This window comes from Gymnodraco acuticeps, unplaced genomic scaffold (assembly GCF_902827175.1).
Source record: "Gymnodraco acuticeps unplaced genomic scaffold, fGymAcu1.1, whole genome shotgun sequence".
Classification (NCBI taxonomy): domain Eukaryota; kingdom Metazoa; phylum Chordata; class Actinopteri; order Perciformes; family Bathydraconidae; genus Gymnodraco; species Gymnodraco acuticeps.
In genome coordinates, this window is record NW_022990951.1 from 269,760 (window position 1) to 293,350 (window position 23,591).

The 23,591-nt window shown below is 41.9% G+C and overlaps 1 protein-coding gene across 3 annotated transcripts in view; it reads left to right on the forward strand.

The window, feature by feature from the left end:
* LOC117558719 (enhancer of polycomb homolog 1-like) overlaps positions 1–23,212 on the forward strand; it is a 47,733-nt gene extending 24,521 nt beyond the window's left edge. For 2 of the 3 annotated variants that reach the window (XM_034235077.1, XM_034235075.1), the window contains 12 exons: positions 2,510–2,655; positions 3,629–3,835; positions 8,480–8,628; positions 10,224–10,371; positions 10,727–10,891; positions 13,039–13,128; positions 14,088–14,236; positions 14,699–15,114; positions 17,802–17,923; positions 19,231–19,372; positions 19,881–20,199; positions 21,630–23,212. In XM_034235077.1, the coding sequence (XP_034090968.1) occupies positions 2,510–2,655; positions 3,629–3,835; positions 8,480–8,628; positions 10,224–10,371; positions 10,727–10,891; positions 13,039–13,128; positions 14,088–14,236; positions 14,699–15,114; positions 17,802–17,923; positions 19,231–19,372; positions 19,881–20,199; positions 21,630–21,702 (2,126 nt within the window). In that variant the 3' untranslated portion in view covers positions 21,703–23,212. Of the gene's footprint in view, positions 1–2,509; positions 2,656–3,628; positions 3,836–8,479; positions 8,629–10,223; positions 10,372–10,726; positions 10,892–13,038; positions 13,129–14,087; positions 14,237–14,698; positions 15,115–17,801; positions 17,924–19,230; positions 19,373–19,880; positions 20,232–21,629 lie in introns of all 3 variants that reach the window. The other variant, XM_034235076.1, reaches the window with a different exon arrangement.
* The last annotated feature ends 379 nt before the right edge of the window (positions 23,213–23,591 follow it).

Consider the following 23,591-nt stretch of genomic DNA (forward strand, 5'->3'; position numbering starts at 1 on the left):
TGACAGCCCTAATTATTATTATTAAATAGGGGATGGATGTTCGGTCGGTCTGCTGGTGGACGAGTCGTTTAATTTACTGTCCTTTTTTCTGTAGAGGAAGTAAAGACACCGTAACTCTGGATGTATTTGTTGTTTGAGGTGCAATACATGACTCGGCAGCTTTAAGACATGAAGAAACTATTATTTCCCGCTTCGCTCTCATCGTCTTCACCGGAAAGCCGACGGCGCTGTACTTTTGGCAGGAAGTGACTTTGGGGAACCTCATACATTATTTTTCTCGAAAAACCCTGATATGGCACATTTTCTTTTAGAGAGGCCCTATTATGTGGCAGTGTGTTATATAGGTTTGTGTGCATGTAAACGGTCTGCAGAGGCAAATATGCACCTGAAAATGAGCATATGTGCGTTTTTTTAAATCACTATATTTACAATCTAGACAGCTCGGAAAGCTATTTTAAAATGTCATTTTCATCTAATTCGTTTTTATGATGGTAGAACACTTTAATATCATTAAAGCAGTCTAGCACCTCATTTTCAAATTAATGCTTAAATTAGTTTTATTTTCTCGTGCTTGGCAATTTTCTTTTCATACGACAGGCTGCGTTTGGAGCTTAGTTACGCAGCAGTGTTGGAAACCTTGTAATTAAAACACTTAAATACTCATTAAACGATGATGAATTCTCCATATGGACTGCAGGGTGTGTGGTAACCTTGGTTCAGTCGTGGGCAGAGGACTTGCGTCTCTTTGCACATGTGTTAATGAGACTTTCCATCACACAAACAAGATGCTGAAACCGCCAAATGAGAACTGAATGACTTCTTTTTAAATATGCATGTCTGGTGTAAACTGGCATTGGCAGGGTTTGTGTCTAAGCAACCTCTTTTGGATCCAAACGTCTGCTCAAATCATAATGTAAAATCTGAGTTTCATGCCGTTTTGGGCACAAAGAAAAGTGCTCTCTCGTCTGTCTGTATTTAAATTGATGGCTAAGAGTTAGGATTCAAAGAAAGCCTTTATTTAATATTTCAAGGGAATTGTTTATCAGGGAACTTGGGTTAAAACGGGCTTGTTTTCTTCGTGCCGCGTGCTGTGCCTGCAGTCATTAGCAGTCCAATTAAACTGAACTTTAATGGTCACTTTACTGTGGAGTCAGCGTAGAGACGAATAAAAGCACGAGCGTAATACACAATGGTTAACATCAGAAGGACAAAGTGCACATGAGGGGGGGTTTCACTCAATGACTATCTGAAAATATGGATTATGAAACGTGAAGAGTGCATGACCGCAAACACAATTTAAAAACCCAGACCACAGTCGGGTGATTGAGGTCTTTCATTCTGATTTATTTTACTTTGAATTAAAAGCTACTGTGCACAATGTCTGTATGTTTAGAGTACACTATGCTTCTGTCCCTTTTTAGTAGATTGGTATATTGGGGAGTGTTCTCATTTATTTTTAAAGATGTTATGGTGTGAAGATACTCTGTCTTTTCTACTGAGAATACCTCCATTTTATTATTAATATCTATTTATTGTATGTCATTCCATTTTTAAGAAATGTGTTATTAATGAACATTGACTGTCAAAATTCTGATGTGAGGACAAAACTATTTCCCAACTGGAGGAACATAAAGTATCTCTTATGAACAGATCAATCTCCCCCATCAATGTCATCCACAGCTTTTTGAAATATTAGGCACATTTATTTATATACAACACAGTCTCAAGGCATTTCGTGTTATAGTCACGAAATTAATTATTGATTCAAGTTCACCAACACGATTTCCCCCTTTCTTTCGTGTCACACAGAACGATTTTAAAAGCAATGTATTTCTATTGGTAGTTTGTTTCGTGCCTGCACCAAATAATAACAAATTAGAAGGAAAAGAAAATACAGATTTCAGTATTCTGAGGCTCTGAGACATTTCTTTTCCTCGCGGACGGCAAAAAAACTCTGACGTTATACGATTTAAAATAAAAGGCTTAGGGTAAGATATTGAGTAAGAAAATGTTTTTATGATCCACACAGCTTCTGGTATTTTGAAGACCCGAACGGACAAAAAGACGTGGTGCAGGCACGAAACAAACTACCAATAGAAATACATTGCTTTTAAAATCGTTCTGTGTGACACGAAAAAAATGCAAACATCGTGTTGGTGAACACGAATCAATAGATTAAATGAATTTGACTATTACACGAAATGCCGACTGGGTTGTTATATGGCACCTTTTAACACAAGGCAATTCAAAGTGCTTTACAAAAATGAAAGACATTAAGAAAATGGCATTTAAAGACATTCATTAAAAAGCAAAGATAATTAAAAACACATTAATAAAAGTTGCAGTGTAAGATATGAATAGTTCAATTAAAAGCAGCGGCAACAAGAAAAGTCTTCAGCCTGTAGTAAGAAACACTAAGTTTTATAGATTTACAAATCTGCCATGTTATATATGACTATTAAATAATCTACCAAATGTCTAAAGTGTGTTTTTCCTTGTCTCTCTGCAGCTTTCAGCTTGGACGCAGAGCAGCCCGACTACGACTTGGACTCGGAAGATGACGCGTTTGTCAACAAGCTGAAGAAGAAGATGGAGATCAGCTTCCTGCAGTTTGAGGAGATGATCGACCGGCTGGAGAAAGGCAGTGGACAGCAGGTCGGCACTGTTTGTGTCTCCGTCTGCATCCCCTTTAAAACACAGCCGTCTGTAGAGAAAGGCCCCTGAAATACCCTAATAGACAAATACAAAATGAACCTATGAAAATAAACTGATACCTTCATTTTGTATGAATTTGAGACTATTTATGGTAAGACGCCATCCCTTAAAGGTCACCTATTATGCAACATCCACTTCTTCATGTCTCTTCTACATCAACATGTGTCCCCTCTTCTTCATGTCTCTTCTACATCAACATGTGTCCCCTCTTCTTCATGTCTCTTCTACATCAACATGTGTCCCCTCTTCTTCATGTCTCTTCTACATCAACATGTGTCCCCTCTTCTTCATGTCTCTTCTACATCAACATGTGTCCCCTCTTCTTCATGTCTCTTCTACATCAACATGTGTCCCCTCTTCTTCATGTCTCTTCTACATCAACACGTGTCCCCTCTGTGGAAAGAGACTCTGAAAGTTTCAGGAACAAAGATTCTCTCTTTTTGTCCTGATCCATTTCTATAAAAACTGAAAATGAGCTGATCAGATTTTGGACTCTTTATGATATCATAACGATTTGTTGGCTTGTGTAACCATTAGCCAATCAGCAACCAAGGTAACCCCCCCCCCCCCCCCACCTTATCACCTGAATCTCCTCCTAGAGCACCATTGAGTTCTTTGTAACCAAATGTCTCTCAGAGGGGCGTGGGGAGGGGCTCCTTGTTTTCATCTAAAGTAACAGACAGAGAATCAGCACTTTGGAAACAGGGCTGAAACAGAGGGGGTTATGGGTAATGCTGCAACGATCTGTGTGGTGTTTGGAGCCAAACACTTCAGAGACATGTTTTGTATTTATCTGAGAGCTGTAATATATTGATGAGAAACATTATAATAGGGGAACTTCAATACCCGTGCAAATCCATCTTTTAATCATCTAAGATGTAACTCATATTTGTATCTTCCATCTTGCTTGTAGGCGGTGAGTCTTCCGGAGGCCAAGCTGCTGCTGAAGGAGGACGACGAGCTCATCAAGGAGGTTTTCGACTACTGGAGCCGCAAGAGGAAAACCAGCCGAGCAAACTGCCTCATCCCAAACTGCAAGCAGGAGAGACGGGACGGCTCCAGCACCAGCGACCCCTACGTGGCCTTCAGGCGGCGCACAGAGAAGATGCAAACCAGGAAGGTCGGTAGTCTTAAACTCAGCGTTTTATCAGCACTTTGTTTGTGGCTCTGGTCTTGGTAGTTGTTCAAACTGGATCTCTCTTTGTTGAATGCTTTTTGCTTAAAGAGCAACTTGCAGGGTTTTTAAAAAAAAAATAGATTTATGCTTAACCTTGCCTGAAAATTACAATTAAAGAAGTTAATGCAGGATTTGATATTTTTTACAAGACATAAGGAATTCAGAGGGAAAGGAGCCGTTTTGAGCTCTGCTACTAAAAACTGCTTTTCTTTTTACGTCAAACGCGTCATATTACGTCACATGGGGGAGCAACCTTCTCGGACTCGTTCTCTGCCCAATCCGCGGTAGTAGTTTGTAGTTGGTTTGAGCGGTTGTGATTTAGTGAGCTGGTATTTTTACATTGCATTTCACCATCTGTGATCAGGTTGCACAAACTCCAGCCTGTCAGGACATCGAGTCCACAGTTTCCCTAACAGGAAAAGGACCGGAGCTAGCGTTCGTTCCTGGGTGCGTTACTCTCCACAGCTGAAGCCTATCAAACAAAACGTTTATCAGGAAACCGTATTTCCTCTCTCTCCCCCCCCTTCGCTCCTCTCTCTCTCTCCCCCTTCGCTCCTCTCTCTCTCTCTCCCCCTTCGCTCCTCTCTCTCTCCCCCTTCGCTCCTCTCTCTCTCCCCCTTCGCTCCTCTCTCTCTCCCCTCCGGTACACAGCACCGTAAGACGTAGTGTGGAGTTGCATTAGGTAACGCGAGATACGGCTGATACTTGCGCATTAGTTTCTGTTATGGATCAGTATCAACAGTCCTGCCAGTAACGTTACTATATTATCAATACTACTTTAGTTATAGCCTGATATATGATAGCTAACTTTACAATGTTGTGATGTGACTGACGTTAGCTAACATTAACTGTAGCTAACGCCGGTGTTCCGGATTAACTGGTTTACAGAGGTGGAGAGCGCGGCCTTCGACTGAAATACACATTTCGATCGCTTCTTCTGTCGTTTACATAAATATTTTGGTATATTTGGCTCGGTAGGAAGACTGATGCACATTCAGTACCAGTGTGTGAGGTTGTGGTTACGATGGCGATATCCAGACGCGAACAGCGAGGACTACAAAAAGAAAAACGAGTTGACTGGGGATGTCTGTTCAAAACATTGCGAACTCCAATAAATCATTTAAACCAGCTATTGTTGCCAGACTTATTACTGAATATCGTTCTTAATGTGATGCCAAGTCCACCTGAGACCTGTGTACACCTTCAGACAGCCTCCCAGTGAAGCGTGCGTTTACTCACAGTTTGAAAGCAGCGTGGAGTCTTCAGCTGTGGTAAACTGCGATCCGCCCAGGATAAACCGTGATCCACCTCTGTAAACCAGTTGATCCGGGAACACCGGTCACTCACCAAGACAGCTGCTCTGTTCTCCACTGGTTCTCCACACACCAAAGCTCCATTTCTCGCCGATGGCCGTTATTTCTTCTAACCCTTGGCTGCTCCTGGTCTCTTGGACGCATAGCAGGCTCATAATTATAATCATATGCATTCGAATATATATTTTCAACCTCTTCTGTGTCAAAACTAGCATTGCGATCCATGTTTATTCATACGTTAGACCGGCCGCTCTCCCCCATGTTACGTCACACGCGGGAGGTCACGTGGGGAGGTTTTTTTTATGCGGAAGTAAAAATGTCTTACAAAAATGACGCCAGATGTCACTGTAGTGTATATTTCTGTATATTTTTTTGAAAATCTAGTGTATTCATAATTTTCCTACACATTTATTCACTGGTGTCTCTAACCTGCAAGTTGCTCTTTCAAGTTAGAAACAATTCAAGCCGTTGTAGAGACATGAAACAAAAGTGGAAGAAAAGTCCAGCGACCGCCTTTTGAGTTTTGGAAATGAAATAAAAGTCATAGCTACTTTTTTTTTTTTAACGTCATACCAGATCTCATGCTGTTAGGCTTTTAAGTTTAAGGAGAAAAATACACTGAAAATGTTATCTATTTAACATGCTAATAAATAAGTAAAGACATGAAAGAAAAGGCAGTGAGCTGGATGGAAACAGACGAAGTGGAGTTAGGAAGTGGGAAAAAAAGCAGTGGATTAAAGTAATTTTTATACAGGATTCATCCCTGTGCTGATAATTACTTTTCTTTAAAGGCAATAATACTCTGACACTGTTAGCTGTTGTATTGTGGAGTGTAACTAACTTAAAAAGCAGTGAGAAAAGCGGTCTAGAAACGGCAGAAGTGGAGTTATAAGATGGGGAAAAACTCGTGAATAATTAAGTTGAGGAATTGCAGAAAAAGCAGTTGGCTGGCTGGAAACGGCAAGAGCTACATTTGAGTTTACGGGGGAAAAATATACTATTGTATTGATAAGTGGAACAAAGCATCAGTAGCAGTGTGACGATGACTATGGAGAAATACATTGTGCGTCACACCTTGTAGAAAATACTTTGTCAAGTCAGACTGGTTTCCTTCTTCCGAGAAATATTTTTGATAACATCTCAGAGGAGGCTGTGGCTCAGTGGGTTAGTGTGTTTATATTGGGGTCAGTGGGGCTCTGGTTCAATCCCCACTGCAGTCAGCATGTCGTTGTGTCCCTGGGAAAGACACTTCACCAAAAAATTGTGGGGGAAAAAAACAGTATTGAGTGTATGTTAGTCGCTTTGGATAAATAATAATAATAAATGTATTTTGTAAGTTGCTTTGCAGAGGTAGTAAAAACAAAAAGGACAACAAATAAATATAGTAAAAGTCACATTTAAAATAGAGCAATAAAACAACAATCACACATTAAAAGCCAGTTTGAAGAGGTGAGTTTTTGTACGTTTTTTGAAGCTGGTGAGGTCGGTGCAGTCGCTTATGGATTGTGACAACCCAGTCTCACAAACTGTAATAGCTACGTTGGTCGACAGGTCAAAGTGTAGTATATTCACAAATAACCCTCTCAAGACGTGACATGTTTTGTAAAAAAAAACCATGGAGTTCAAATAATCTTCGTAATATCTATCAAACTATGGATCCTACATTTCCACTGGACGTAGATTCTAAAAGAATACACTTCTCGCTAGAAATGTAATCAAAAAGCATTTTAACGCCCAAACTGTCCTACAATTTAGGATTTTCCACAAAAAATGTATCGGGTGCCCGCCATGTTTTTTTTTCTCACTGGGAAAGTTTGCGATCACGTCTTGAGAGGGTTTTTTGTGAATATACTACGTTTTGCCCTGTCGACCAACCCTAACCCTATTACACGTTTTTTTGTGAGACTGGGCTGGTTTTGATTGAGTTCCAGAGGGAGGAAAAAGCATCTATCAAGTGACATGTAATTTAATCTCACTGTCACTGGCCAGCCTGTGATGTAGAGCGATGATTCTCAACACTTGACCCTGACAGGCTGTCAAAAGAAATATCCTGTCTGCCACTTCACACAAGTAAATGGTAAATGGGCTGTACTTATATAGCGCTTTATCCAGTCTTTACGACCCCTCAAAGCGCTTTACATACTACATGTCATTCACCCATTCGCACCCATTCATACAGAGCAGTACCACTTGCTCTAGGACCTAACATTCACACACATTCACACACCGTTGGCCATGCCATCGGGAGCAACTCATGGTTAAGTATCTTGCCCAAGGATACATCGACATGTTGGCTGCACGGGCTGGGATCGAACCCACAACCTACCTTCTGGTTGAAAGACGACCGCACTCCCTCGCAGCCACAGTCGCCCATAAGTACATTTACCTTTTGACTTCTCGCGACACAAATATAGACTTTTTGCACTACTTTTTATTATATATGTTGCATTGTTGGAGGAGCTCAGGTCAGAAGAATGTCATTGCCATTTCTACACGGTCGCTTTGTGCTTATGACAATAATTATCTTTTTTCATTTAGTTTTTGGAAGGCACAATCCATACAGAGTCAACAGAATCAAAACAACATAGAACTAATTAATTATTGTTTTTATCAAAGTGGCTACACATAACAAAGAGTAGAGGGGCGTGTTGTTCTGCCGTGAGCGAACAAACTTGTCTGACAAGTAACGGACAGTTTGCTCAGAAATAAGAGATATTTGGTTATTTTTTATACGAACAAACAATTTTAGCATAGGCCTCATGGTTTCAGTGGAAACACATCTTACCTCTCATTGAAAGTGTAATGCAATAATGTCGTTACAGCTTATTTTAAAACCAATATCTTCCCTGATCAGAGATGAACATTGACTGACTCCATGAAATTGCGGTTTCTTTTGTAAAGCATTTGTACGCCATCAAGTGGTCATTTTAAGAATTTATCCTGGGTGTGAAATGTATGATCTTGGCAACCCGTTTGCTTTCATCCATGCAGCTTTTATGAATGTGCAAAGAAGTGAGACAAAGCATCGAAACCTGTTGACTTCTACATTTGATGCACATGAATCAGCGTGCGATACATTTGATTTAAATACGAATGATTCATAATATTTGATAATTGTGTGCGAATTTCTTGTCATTTAGGCGTTTGAAACTGCCCTTTACGCGTCTTAGTTGAGGCTCATGCCCTAAAGAACAGCTTTTAATGTTGACACCTTATCGGTAAAGATCATGTCTTTTAAGTATCGCTTATATATATTTCCTCCTCCAACACTCAGAACCGTAAGAACGACGAATCATCCTACGAGAAGATGCTGAAGCTGCGCAGGGATCTCAGCCGAGCCGTCACCATCCTGGAGATGATCAAGAGGAGGGAGAAGAGCAAGAGAGAGCTGCTGCACCTCACACTGGAGATCTTTGAGAAGAGGTAACATCTCCAGGGCCGCACGCACAACACACGGAGACATAAACAAAAGGCAATTAGACAACCAGCTGGAGACAGAAAGGCGGGTTATAAAGTGGAACAAAAAGAGTGGAAAACTTAGTGAGTTTTCTCTACTTGGTGATTTTCCTTAATTATGTTTCATTGGTGTAGTTTGAGGGGGATAAAGATACCTCGATTAGTTGGATAACTGGCACCTTGGTGTTGGTAACTACTAGTCGATGAGTCCGTTATTAATAATTTTCTCCTTCTGATTCACCTTTTTCAAAGAAACTAGTGTCCTCTAAGCAACACAAAGTGATGCTTTCACATAATTCCTTGTGGAGAAACTCTTTTCTTTTAGTTCTTCAAAGATCAAATTGACTTAAATTGATCAGTGGAAGAAACGGGGAAAGCTTAAGACGACAAAACATTTCTTGAATACCACAAAGTGTTAAAATTCACTTTGCTAAAAGTCATCAGAAGAGATTGATTTTACATTTTAGAATTTTGTCTTCATAGTCTTCAGTTTACGTCACATATCCCTACAGATCATTTGGATATCAAGACATGTTCTTCTCGTTTCACAGTATAATGCAATCAGTGAGTGTCTTTGACAGTGAATGATTTATCTTCCTCTTTCTGCATCGTTAAGTATCTCTAATGGCGCAGTTCCACTGCAGGGCTTAGTACGGTATAGTTAGGCCTTGGTAGGCCAGGCTCACTTTATACTGCGTTTACATTACAGTTTAGTAACTGGGGCAGTAACTATAGTAACACAGTGTAGGCGGAGCCGTGACGTCATCTTCAATGAGAGCCACAGAAAAACATCAGCCTTTAGCTGTTAGCACTCAGAGCTCACAGCTCCTCATATCTGTTCAGTAACTAGACAAAAGTTAAACAAGTACAAACCACAGACAGCCTGTGTCATGGCGAATACAGTCGCTGGTTTATTTATGTCTGTAGGCCGTTGTTGTGAGTGTGGACGGTCGGAGCATATACTGCGTTAGCTTAGCCAAGCTACATTTAGAAAACACACAATTTAAAAGGGTTTTTCGCCTGCCGTCTGTCTGCAGACTTGTCAAAACATTAATTCATGGTTTTTTCTAACCGGTATCAGTATGTTGTTACTTCGGCATCATTTTGAAACGTGTATTACAATTAAATCACGGTCAAATATGTTCATTTTGTTGTAGTTGTAGCTCCCTTGCCAGCGATTCTCTCTCTAGTTAGCATACTCAGCCCGGTTGTTGGCCCGGAAAGAACCTGGGTTTTGGAGAGCCAGAAAACTGTGAAACTGTACCCGTTAGCCGGAACTACCCCAAGTGGAAACGCCACCAAAACGGGCCGGGCATGGCACGCTTAAACCGTGCTCCGCGCTGCAGTGGAAATGTGCCATAAGTGACAGTGATGTAGAAACACCCCCATGATCAGAGTCAGAAAACCTTTATTAGTCCCACAGAGGGGACGTGTACATTGCTACAGCAGAAAAGAGCCAAAGACGGCTTAATGTTAAATGTTTCATTGGTGTAGTTCGAGGGGGAGAAGGACGCCTCTTTTCAAATGAGAACATGTTGAAATATCCCGGTTTTCTTCTCCAGGAACGTCATGTCGGACTACAGTGGGGAGGTGATGGCAGAGGTGTTGGCTGAGCGGGCGCTGGTGAGGCCGCAGATCATTCCCCTGGTCCCCGTCACTAACCAGTACCGACACCAGGACCACATGGACCTCAAGGACTACAAGTCCAAGGTGGGACTCGCTTCTATCAAAAAATATTTGTTGAGCCTTTCACTCTGTATTATGTATTTAATATTCTTTACAACTGTATTTAACTTGTATATGCTTCTAAATCTGCTCCTTTATCGAAGATATTTAATCCTATTTATACATTTATATACATTATGCCTTTGGCTACTCTTTGCACTTTCTGCTTGGATGCATTTCATTGTACAATAAAGTTAAATCCAATCTTAAAAACAAGAACTAACACTAATGTTAAAATGTCTTCTACAAAATAAATACTGTACAGACAGGACAGAGATATGTAGGCTACCCTTTAGGTGCTTTTTAATTCTCATGAGTTGCGTCCTTTATCCCCCTTTAGCCCGAGAAGGCGGAAGTCCCCCGTCAGAAGAGGAAATACGAGAAGAAGCAGAAAGCGTTGCCGCTGTCGTCGGGCGCGCCCCACCATCCGGGGCCTGCTGTCTTCAACGCCAAGGACCTCAACCAGTACGACTTCCCCAGCTCGGACGACGAGCCCTACTCCCAGGTACAGAAACACGCACACACACTAATGATGGGAATTACGGATTTCATGGCTCCGTTCCTTTCCGAGAGCTGTTCAAAAGAGCCAGGTTTTTTTTAAGTGGCGGTGGAGATTATTTGTTGACCCGGCTTTTAATTATATTTTGGCTTTACAAATGTTGTACTCCGTTTTATCATTGCCAATGTTTTTGTTGACGTGCATCCAAATGCTGCTGCGTTTTCGCGTTTCGCAAATTCTTTCACCCGAAAAACACGTCGTCTACCTGTACCTGTAACACCGGCAGGGGCTCAGTCAGTGGGGGCTTGGACTGGGAGCTGTAGGGTCGCCGGTTCAAGTCCCCGACCAGACCTAAAATATTGAGTGTGGACTGCTACTTGGAGAGGTCCCAGTTCACCTCCTGCCGTGGTGCCCTTGAGCAAGGCACCAGACACCCCCCTCACTCCCATTGCTCCCCGGTTGCTGTACAATAGCTGCTCCTGGTACTAGACTCCTGGTACTAGACTCCTGGTACTAGGATGGGTTAAATGCAGAGGACACATGTCACTGTGTGCTCTGCATGTGTGACCATTAAAGAGGGTTTCATCCCTCCCATTCTATTCTACCACTTGTTATGACTTCTCTCTCTCATGCGTATTCCGTTAAGACCTGCCTCTGATTGGCTAACCCTAACCCACAACATCTCACTCCTCCTGCCTAAACCTAACCAGTCAGAGTAGGGGAGGGTCTTCACGGAATATGCTTGGTGAACAAAATCAAGCTTTTTCACCGTTCATGTAAAGGCGAGTGGATTTATGGCAGGCAGTGAACCAACGATAAAAAGAACATCTCTCACCAAGTAGGACTCGGTTCCCTTTGTTCGTACCAAAGAGCCGTTCAAAAGAATCGGATCGTTAACATCACTAACACACACAGGCATTCGGGCAAGCACACGCTCGTCTCAGCGAATCGTTTGATTACTTTCTTTTTGTTCAATGCATCAAGTGATATTCTGCGTAACAACGTCTATTCTTATATATCAGTTTTAATTTGGATTTATTCCTGCATTCATAAGTCATGAAACAAATATACAGCATTGGGAATATCTCCAAATCTGCAGGTCTGATTTTGCCTAAAATAAAAAAACATGACGGTGAAGATGTAATTGTAATATGACGTAGAAATTAAAACTCTTTTGTTGAATGCATGTCCATGGAGGTATACCGTGACACTCTCTAACAACTGTATATGGGTTTAGAGTCTTGTAAAGAAACGAACACAGAGCAGAACGGTGTTCATCGCACATTTCTAAAAACAATCGTCTCAGTAATCACTTTGCAGTCTGAATGCATTTCCCATACCTCCACTCTATTCCCACTGCCCCTCTTTTTTGTCCTGATAAATCTACTCGAATTTGCAAAACCACATGAGACGAGTGAATAGAGCGGCGCAGTGATGACGTATTTTTGTAGGCTGACCCGGAAGTAAGCTGCGCATGGGTTCCCTCGACAAAAAAGCAACGGGATTTCTCCATAGGATTTTGGAATATTGTAAAAAATAAGGTCTGTGGAAAACAAACCTGTTTCATAAATGCATGTTTCGTTCAGCCGGATAATCTCCACATGTCTCTCCTACTTTTATCATTTTCAAATCATAAATCTAGTCGCCAGAAGCAAAATGCTAACGTTATGCTATAAAGGAACTACAGCAGGGTCGCTGCTTCAACGTCACGCCAACTTAAGATATTCAGACATACAGATTGTAAATGGTTCAAGTTGAAGCGTTTGTTTGAACAGTGTGCAGGAGGCAGGGACTTGCTTTCAAGCAGAACAGGGCAAACTAACTTAGAGGGAGTGTTTACGTGTTCGGGGGAATGACGAAAAACGGCCGCGACAACTTCTGTAGTCCTATTCAGCCACTTGTGAACAACCATCGTTTCTCAGACACGTCAACTCTTCAGAAATCACCAGTGGGGTCACTGCTGATGGATTTAATGTCTCTTCAACCACAGACCTTATTTACAGCTATTTTCCAAAAACGAGTTCAAAAATCCCGTTGGCTCTGCGACTCACTTCCGGGTTTGAGGACTCGTTCCTGCACGACTCTATGGGCTTCAGTGTTATAGATTCTGCGTTTGCACCGGCGCTAGACTGACCTTTGACCTCTGTCCACAGCTGCACTCAGGCTCTTCAGAAGCAGAGGAGGAGAACGACCCAGACGGTGCCTTCGCCTTTCGCAGGAAGGCCGGCTGCCAGTACTACGCTGTAAGTAATAATAATTCATTCTATTTTTAGAGGCGCCTTTCAATTCATACAATATTCTAAGGAAAGGTTTAAGACGGTACAAAAGCACCGTAACAGGGAACATGTAGCACTGCAGTGAGTAGGCTGATCTGAACAGGTGGGTTTTGAGGAGGGACTAGTACTGAAATCCTCCACAGGCAAGTACATACAAGAGCTTTGTTTCTACATGGTGGTGAGTTTAAGAGGGCCTCGTGTCCCAGCGGTGGTGTTTCTAAATGTTTTTTGCAGTGCTGGTTAGAACAGGAACAATAAGCATCATTGAGGTGTTGTTTTATAACATGGTTTGAGTGTTGCTAAGCCTCTCCATTAGTTGGATAACTGGCATCTTGGTGTTCGTAACTGAGTTTTCTTTAGTCGATTTGTTCGTTTTTGATACTTTTCTCATGCTGAATCACTTTCTTCAAAGCATCTAGAGTCCTCTAGTCAACACGAAGTGATGCTTTCACATGATTTCTTGTTGAGAAACTCTTTTTTTTTTTGTTCTTCAAGGTTCAAATTGACTTGAAAATTGATCAGTGGAAGAAACAGGGAAAGGTTAAGACGGCACAAATTGAATACCACAAAGTCATCAGAAGAGATTAATTGTACTTTTTATAATTTCGCCTTCATAGTCTTCAGTTTACGTCACATATCCCTACAGATCATTTCGATATCAAGACATGTTCTTCTCGTTTCACAGTAAAATGCAATCAGTGAGTGTCTTTGACAGTGATGTAGAAACACCTCCATGATCAGAATACCTTTATTAGTCCCACAGAGGGGACATGTACATTGTTACAGCAGAAAAGAGCCAAAGACGGCTCAATGTTAACTAAGAAGTATGCATCCAAAAAATATTAAAGATCATAAAATAATACAAATTACACATCAGAGGTTTTGTACCCAGAATGAAAGGTGTGACCGTGGCTCTCTGTCTGCAGGTGCGTCAGGACCGGGTGGGCAGCTGGCCGTGGTGCGGACCCTGGGACGGCGGTTTGGCAGAAGCTCGTTTCCGCTACAGTCTCACAACGCTCACCGTGCCGCGCCGCTGCCTCGGGATGGCCCGGCGGCGCATGGGGCGAGGCGGCAGGTCGGTTAAACTCCTGTTTGTTTACTTTCTGCGCCTTTAGATTGACCTTTTTCTTTGTTTTTGTCATATGCTTAACCGTGCAGTTTATTAGGTGTATGGATACCTGGCTTTTGCAATGCCAAGCTTTTGTTCAAATGTACAGATGTGACACAATCTTACATCATTCATTTATTGAGTCTTTGGTAAAAAGTACATTTTAAAGGTCACCTATCATGCAAAATCCACTTCTTCACGTCTCTTCTCCATCAACATGTGTCCCCTCTTCTCCATCAACATGTGTCCCCTCTTCTCCATCAACATGTGTCCCCTCTTCTTCATGTCTCTTCTTCATCAACATGTGTCCCCTCTGTGGAAAGAGACTCTGAAAGTTTCAGGAACAAAGATTCTCTCTTTTTGTCTCTTAAATCCTGAAAAGTAGGTTTTCTATCTTTATTAACGTAGCTTTAACTTCTCCTCTCGCAGGGTGTTGCTGGACAGAGCGCACACGGACTACGACAACGTTTTCCACGACCTGGATGCAGAAAAGCTCGACGCGTCTCTTCCTCCGTCACCTCCTCCTCCTGCAGCTTCTTCACGCTCGCCGGCCTCCGACAAGTTTGCCAGTACCTCAGAAACAAATACCTCGGACAGAAGTTCCTCCGCCCTCTCCTCCCCCTCTTCCACGGACCTCAGTCAGATACTGTTGAATATAAGTTCGTGCCGATGGAGGCACTTTAGACCACGGACACTACCACTACACGAGCTGGACAATGCCCACCCGCTATTCAGGAAGCTGAGTCGCAGCCTGAAGCGACCCGCCTCCTCCCCCACAGCCGCGGGACAGCCGTTTGGCTCGCTGCGCCCGGGGAGGGTCGTCCACGCACCCCCCCCCACTGCTGGTAAGTGGACCGGCTGCAGGATGTATCGTCTCGGCACTGACTTTGAGATGATAGTTCTTTCTCTCTGCTTGATTCTTGCACGGGTTTTATTTTCACTGTTAAATCTACAAGGAGTCTGGTGTATTACTCACTCTGATTTAAAGGTCACCTATTATGCAAAATCCTCTTCTTCACGTCTCTTCTTCATCAGCATGTGTCCCCTCTGTGAAAAGAGACAGGAACAAAGATTCTCTCTCTTTTTGATCCATTTCTATAAAAACCTGTCTGAAAACGAGCTGATCAGATGTTTGGCCACTTGATGATGTCATAACGATGTTTTGTCTTGTGTAACCATTAGCCAATCAGCAACCAAGGTAAACCCCCCCCCCACCTTATCACCTGAATCTCCTCCTAGAGCACCATTGAGTTCTTTGTAACCAAATCTCTCTCAGAGGGGCGTGGGGAGGGGCTCCTTATTGTCATCTAAAGTAACAGACAGAGAATCAGCACTTTTGAATCAGGGCTGAAACAGAGAGGATTATGGGTAATGCTGCAATGATCTGTTTGGTGTTTGGAGCCAATCAGAGACAGGTTCTGTATATATCTGAGACCTATAATATATAGATGTAAAATAGGGGACCTTTAAGGGTACCGAGTGGTTCTATGGAGGGGTTCGCAGACTGCATGCACAATAAACAAACAATCAAAATAATTGTTGATCGATTCATCAAATTGAAAAAGCAGTCCCGGCTGCCCTCGACCTGGAAGAGGAAAAACAAAGAACATAAGCTTTGGTTGGACAAAAAAAAAGTATTTAATTGCAAAGATGTTTGATATGGAAACGGGACACACACACACACACACACACACACACACACACACACACACACACACACACACACACACACACACACACACACACACACACACCACACACACACACACACACACACACACACACACACACACACACACACACACACACACACACACACACACACACACACACACACACACACACACACACACACACACACTCACACACACACACACTCAAGAAACTCACGGCGTCTTCAATCTATTAACGTTTTTTTTCCGAGTAATTTTCCTCTTTATAACAAGAGACATTTTATCCAGCCCTGTTTGCATTGAGACGGTATTTTTGGTTTTATTTGCTCAGCTTTCTGCAGCTATGATTTCTCACTTAAGTCCGTCTACAATGAAAGCATTTCCCTTTTGCGTCGGCAGGATGTCTATCCCAGTAACTATCCCAATATTCCGTTTTCACACATTAGAAGAAAGTGTTCCCAAACTGTTGGCAAGCTCTGCGGATTATGGGAATAAATCAAATAAAACACAAATACATTCAATATCCTCTCATTCTGTTGTAAACTAGGCCCATAAAGAGAAATCAATGTGGATGAGACACTACTCCGGATAAGAAGAGTAACATGTGTCCTGGTCCGACTGAAGAAGGCTAGTTCAGAGAGGTTATTGGCATCCATCCATAAATGATTCGCACACGTCGTTATACACACACACGTCCGATTGCTTCCCTTTTTCAAACCGTCATTTTCCTTTCACCTGGATCCCTTTAAACACTCTGTCCGTCCTCTAGCTGCATCCTGAAGGTCTTCAAGGTGTTGCTTTGCATTCACAGAGCGCCACCTCTCTGCACACGGTGTCAATTCAATCTGGGGTTTGATAAATTCATGAGATGCAGAGGATTTGTTTGTCGGGGTGTGTGGACTAGGAGGCGTGGAGCTCTGAATACAAACTAAATGTCGAGCAGATGTTGCTACAAGCACTTCACACAGGAGTGGGTTTATGTTCCGATGCGCCCATCGATTCCTGCTTTTGTTAAAACTGATCTGCATGTCAACAAAGTGAAGGACACGAACCAGAGATTTGACTACAATAGTGGTTCAGTGTGCAGAGAGCAGCCGCCAAGGTTGGCCATAAGCAGAGCTGAATTTCTAAGTGTTGTAAATGAAATGCGACAGATTGCATGGAATAAGCATGAAGGGCGTTCCAGATGTCCTGTAAACGCCTCGCAGGGAATCAATACCGCACTGAGGCATGACAAAAGGCCACACTAATGCCTCGTAATGTGGAAATAAGACTTCATAATCAATAGAAAGCCATTAAAGACAGATTTAAGAACATGTCATTTACAGGGTGAATAACTAAGGTGCTAAAAAATACTCAAGAAACCAGAAGTTTGAGGTTTTGTCGGGAATTTGTTCACTGGAGTAACAACAAAATAAAGGCATCTGGCTGAAGTTGCTCTCATTAGAAAAGGTGACGTGTTAAAATACTCTGGCACAAGAACTGGAGATATGCAGGGACGAAAATAACGTGAAATATGTGATTTTTATTTAACTAAATTGTAGAGCCGAATCACTTGCAAAATGTATCTGAGAAGACCATGTGATTCATTCAGAAGTTGACTGCACGAAACGTCATCCTCCATGCGTTTTACTTTTCATTTAACTGGGATAAATGGATGGACAGTATATCATTGACTGAATAATCATGTGTGTTATTGTTTTCCTCAAATGTGAAACTGCCCCCCATTAGACAAAGAGCACAGAAAGAAAACATTAGGAAATCACGGCAGGACTTAATAACTGAAGCAGCAATATCTTTTGCATATCAAGGTATGGATGTATGTCCCAGATGTGTAACTTTCTCCCGGTGTCTGTCAGCTTTCACAGCCGAACAGTACCAGCAGCATCTGGAGCAGCTGGCCCTGATGCAGAAGCTGCAGCTGGAGCAGGTCCAGCTGCAGCTGAAAGCCAACAGCACCGCCACTACAAACAGCACAAAGGTCGGTTTCCCACAAATGAAAAATGTTTTCCCGATCAGTGGCTTTAAAGGTCACCTATTATGTACAATCCTCTTCTTCATGTCTCTTCTACATCAACATGTGTCCCCTCTGTGGAAAGAGACTCTGAACGTTTCAGGAAAAAAGATTCTCTCTCTTTTTGTCCTGATCCATTTCTATAAAAACCTGTCTGAAAACGAGCTGATCAGATTTTGGTCACTTTATGATGTCATAACGATGTTTTGGCTTGTGTAACCATTAGCCAATCACCAACCAAGGTAACCCCCCCCCCCCCCACCTTATCACCTGAATCTCCTCCTAGAGCACCATTAGGCGCATTCACACCGCAGTACTTTTCTCACAAAGGTTCATGAGAACTTAGTTCATGAGAACTCTTTTATCGCGTTCACACCAAAAAGAGCCGGTACTAAAATGAGTTCATGAGAACCTTTTTACCCCCACGAAAGTCCCTGCTAAAGAGCAGAGAGCTGCTAGAGAGCAGGGACTTTCGTACGGCTCTCTTGTGAGAAAAGAGCTATATTTCTGATTGGCTGGGCGGATTGCAAACCACGCCCCGTAAAACTCCCAAAAAGTTTTGTGAAGCTGCCATTTTATTATCCTCGCATTAGCATTATTAGCATTAGCATTAGCCCAGCGCAGAAACGCAGAGAGACTAACTTATGGCAACACAAAATAAAACATGGGAGCGGTGGAGATGAGGAGGTGTCGGCGTTCTGGCGATTTACTCGGAAGGCTTCAGTAGAAGCTGGTGGGAGTCGCAGCAGCTTCTACTGAAGCCAGTCCCCAACTCCGGGGACTTCCGGCCGGGGACTTTGGGCGGCAGTATACGCCGTGAAGTGGTTTGCGGCCTGCCAGTAAACCCAAAGCAGAAGAAGAAGAAGAAGTGACGTCAGCGGCTTCATTTGCCTAATCCACCCTCAGGGACTTTTTCCGGTGTGAACGCGATCTGTACTTAGTTCATGAGAACTAAAGAGTTCATGAACTAAGTTCACATGAACCTTTGTGGGAAAAGTACTGCGGTGTGAAAGCGCCTATTGTGTTCTTTTTAACCAAATCTCTCTCAGAGGGGCGTGGGGAGGGGCTCCTTATTTTCATCTAAAGTAACAGACAGAGAATCAGCACTTTGGAAACAGGGCTGAAACAGAGGGGATTATGGGATGCTGCAATGATCTGTTTGGTGTTTCAACCAATCAGAGACAGGTTCTGTATATATCTGAGACCTATAATATATTGAAGAAAAACAGTATAATCTAAGACCTTTAACAGTTTCCCTCTCCTCCCTCTTCCAGGGTCTGTCTCATACGTTGGACCAGGCCAGCGCTCAGTTCGCCGCCTCGGCTCTCGTCACCGCCGACAAACTGCTGGCTCTGAAAACCAAGGAGGACCTCGGCCCGGGAGGAGGAGCGGTGAACGGCGTCCTCTCCCCCTCAGGTACGTAAACGCAACAAACCACCACAGGGAGGCTCAGTCAGTGCGCCTCCTCTAGGAAAACAACAGCCGTTTATATTTACTTTTTTTGTTTATTAAAGTTTTTATTTATGAACGTACATAGATCACATGGTACAGAAAGAGGAAGGGCAGGCTGCGAAACATGTTCGTGAAGTGTTCCACAAACAGAAAAGTACAAAGCTGTAAGATTACCAATCAGAAACTACAGCGAACATAAAATAAAATGATCTTGATTAGAATGATTGTACAAATGCCCTTTAGTGACGACCTACAGTCAGGCTAATTTATATATATTTGGCAAACTATATATATATATTGTGATATGGATACAAGGACACTATTCAGGGAACTATTGTGTCCCACGCAGCTCTGTGTGATGACTACTTCCATTCTTGAGAGGATAATAAATACATGGATCCTGATATTGAATTTCAAGCCGGTGACGAGTGATATGTTTCCTAACATCCACCCACCCTCTTTTGACCCCCAGGTGTCTATAAGGGCTCTCACCTCTCGAGCACAGCGGCTCCACCTTCCTCTTCCTCCCCGACTCCCTCCCTGCTCCACCCCTCGGCCACCAGTAACAACAACGGCACCGCCCACCACCACCCCAACACCACTAACACCACTCAGGTCCTGCTGGGAAACAACAGCCTCCGTCTGGGGGTTCCCACCGGAAAGCGCGTCCACGCCCCCCGGACGCTGAGCAGCACCACCATGTCCACGTCCGCCTTAAAACTCGCAGCCGCCAACTGTCAGAAACCCAAGGTCACCGCGACCTCCGCCTCGCCGCTGGACATAGTGCCCAGGTGAGGAAAACATCCAGTGGGGGGATGAGAAGGTGAAAGTCAAATCAACTTTATTGTCAATCTTTCAGTTTGTGTGTACAGACGGAGAGATCGAAATATGGAAATATGTGACCGGCTATGTTTCCTGTGTTTTGAATTGCTCTTTTTATCGCACTGTTCGTGTACAGTTTTATTAATACTGTGCTGCTGTGTTTATTGTATTTTTGTAACTCTGGCACAACAACTTCCTTCGGGATGAATAAAGTCCTATCTTATCTTGAATACCGTTTCCCACAATCCCGAATACAAAAACAAATATATGTATATATATACACAATCAACCGACACATTTATACATATGCACATATTGCACAACAATCAATATATACAAAATAACTGCTTCAATATCTTTGAAAAACCACATTAGTGCAAGACTGTCATAGCAGCGTAAAAAGTGTGTGGTGCTGGATGTGTGTGTCTGAGTGTGTGTGGGGTGTTAAAGTCCAGGTCCAGTGGGAGTATGATGTTAAGATAAGATAAGTACTTTATTGATACCAATTTGGGAGAAAAAACTTCTCAAATGGAAATAAAATAACATTAAAAATATATATATATATATACATGTGGAAACACAAATTCACAGTAACAAAATATAAATGTTGAAAAATACTGACAAGGCAACAAAAAATAAAAGAATGTTATCCCTAAATTGTAAAGTGAAACGCATCCAACTGGTCTATTTTGGTATATTTTTCACTGTTAAACACATTGGTATAAAACAGACCAGTTGGGTGCATTCCGCTTTACAATTTAGGGATAACATTTCTCATTTTGTTAAATATATTGCTAATACAAAAAAGGACCATGATGGTTAAAGATTGGCCCGCACGATATTGGTAAAGAAATGCATGTTTTTAAGAGGCTCCAGGAAAGGAAAAAGGCCTATATTACATAATTAAAATGCCGAAAATTGGGTATTGGGTGAATATTTGGTAGTTTTGATCAAGACTAAAGTTGATCAAAAGATTTAAGTGGGAAATAATGTTGTGGCAGTTTTTGGAATAGGAAATTGTTTAAATTAGTGATTAAAAGTACATTTAAAATGTAACTCAAAAACTAATAATGAACCAAAATCAATGTTGTTGCTTATTTTTGACATATCCAAGGCTGTGAAAAAAAGAAAATCCCCCTTTCTCCAAATATGTATGGGGAAAAAACACTATTGTAATGGTTAAAATCCTGTAAAATATTTGGTAGTGTAATCAGGACTGAAGTTGATTTAACGATTCAACCCAAAGAAGTAGGGGGGAAATATTTAGATATGACATTTTTATCAACATTTTTGGCCTGAATTGACAATTAGGGTTGTACGTTTGAGTGATACCAGTGGGTTTTTGATGCCGTTACTCGCAGCTAACTGTGTTTTCGTTGTGTTTTCGTTGTGTTTTCAGGGAGAATCACGAACAAGAGAAGCCAGCACTGAACAGTCTGTCAGAGAACACAGTGGCCATGGAGGTCACGTAGGGGGGAGGGGGAGAGGAACCCCCATTTTCTTTTTTAGGTGCTATGCATCGTTCGTTATTGGTGGCGGAATGAGCAAGACTTGGTTTCCTCTGCAACTGTTTTGGGACTTAATTGCAATGCTCGTCTCGTACAAATCTTTTTTTCTTCCTCCCCCCTCCCCCCCCCATTTCCCCTATTTGTTACTGTTGATAAGAGATCGTCTGTAAATTCTTAATATGACAATTCTATGTACAGTACTGCATATTTGTAATACCCTCCCACACACCCCCACCCCTTTGTTCTTGTATATAACATTACTTGAATACAGAATTGTTCATTTGTGATGTTTTGCACTCGAGATATAAAAAAAAAAAAAATCTAAATTAAAACAAGAGAACGACAAACTGGTGCGAGTGTGAGAGAAATGTATGTCATCATCACATGGTGCGGGACCTGCTGTTGGATCTATTTATTGTGCCGTGTTTACAAACCTTTATTTTCCCGTTCATGTTTTTTATTTTTAAATCCGTTCACCCCAAACCCCCTTTTTTTTTTTACACTGTACCCCTCACCGGTTCCCCCCTTATCAGTGTTTAGCTAGATTAAAAAAGAAAACTTAAAAAAAAACTATCATTTTGGATGTTGTGAACATGGCCGGGGGCTCGTCTGATTTCTGTAGGACGAACTTCCACGATGTTCCCGTCATGTTGCATTCAGGCGCAGGGCCGGAGAAGAAAAACCACGACGGGTGTGATTTGTTTGTCGTAAGCATCAGTTTGTCAGTTTCCACAATGATCTTCCATACATATAATATTCCTGAGACGAGGAACAAAACAATGGGGGGATGAATCTTTCCCAGAAGACTTTGCTGCTTCTGATTTATCTAAGCACTATATCATTTGTTTGTTGATTTAATGCTGCTTTTGTATGATTTCCGCCGTCTGGTTCGCACCGGATGGTTTTATTTACTTAATCTCTCAAAGATAACCCTTTTTTTTATTTTTAAGAATAAATATTTTTGTATCCCCCACACATTTATTTTTTCATTATAATTCCCCTCACTTCATTCTTTTGTTACTTGTTGATCAAAAAATAAATATAAGGGAGTAAAAAAAAATGCAGTAACTGACCTTATCATTCCAGCTTCTACATAGAACATGATGTATGAATTGAAAATAAAATAAAAAAGCAGTTTTTCTATACTTTTAGAAACTCTCCTGTCGGCTAAAAGGCCACGAACCACACGTTATCGGGTGCCTTCATTTGGGACATAGAAAAAGAAATAACCGTTACAAAAAAAGATCATCGCTCTCTTCTGTGAAGAGTTTGGTACTGAACAAGGCTACTTGTAGTTTCTCTTTCTGTACCACAATCCCAAAGCCTATTCCACTGGCCCAGTTCATTCGTGAGTTTTTGTTTTGTTTTTGTAGACCCTTCAACCACACACACACACACACACACACGGGAAAGACTAAAAATCCTCTTGAATTGTCACAAAATGAAATAAAAATCCAGGGCATTATGTGTTTGACCAGCATGTCTCGTTATTTTGTCGTCATTGTCTTCAGCGTGTTCGCAAGTAAACAAACGCAATTTAGTTGTGATTTTTTTTGAGTGAAAAAACTGGCTGTGAAAAAGGGTTTTCAGTCCCATTGACTTCCATCCAATCTCCTTTTTAATGCTCCGTTTTTTTATAATTAAGAACATGAATGTGGGGTGAGAATATTTTAAATTGCAAAATAAACATTGCATTTGCATAATTTTCCGCTTGAAATTATATAGGAATAAAATAAGCTCCTGAATTCAGAATTAAACATTTTAACAGTTTTCTGTTCCAGTTCTTAAAAGAAACCCTATCATCCTTTTTAAGGTTTTCCCTTTCCTGTAGTGTGTTATTTAGGTTGTGTGCA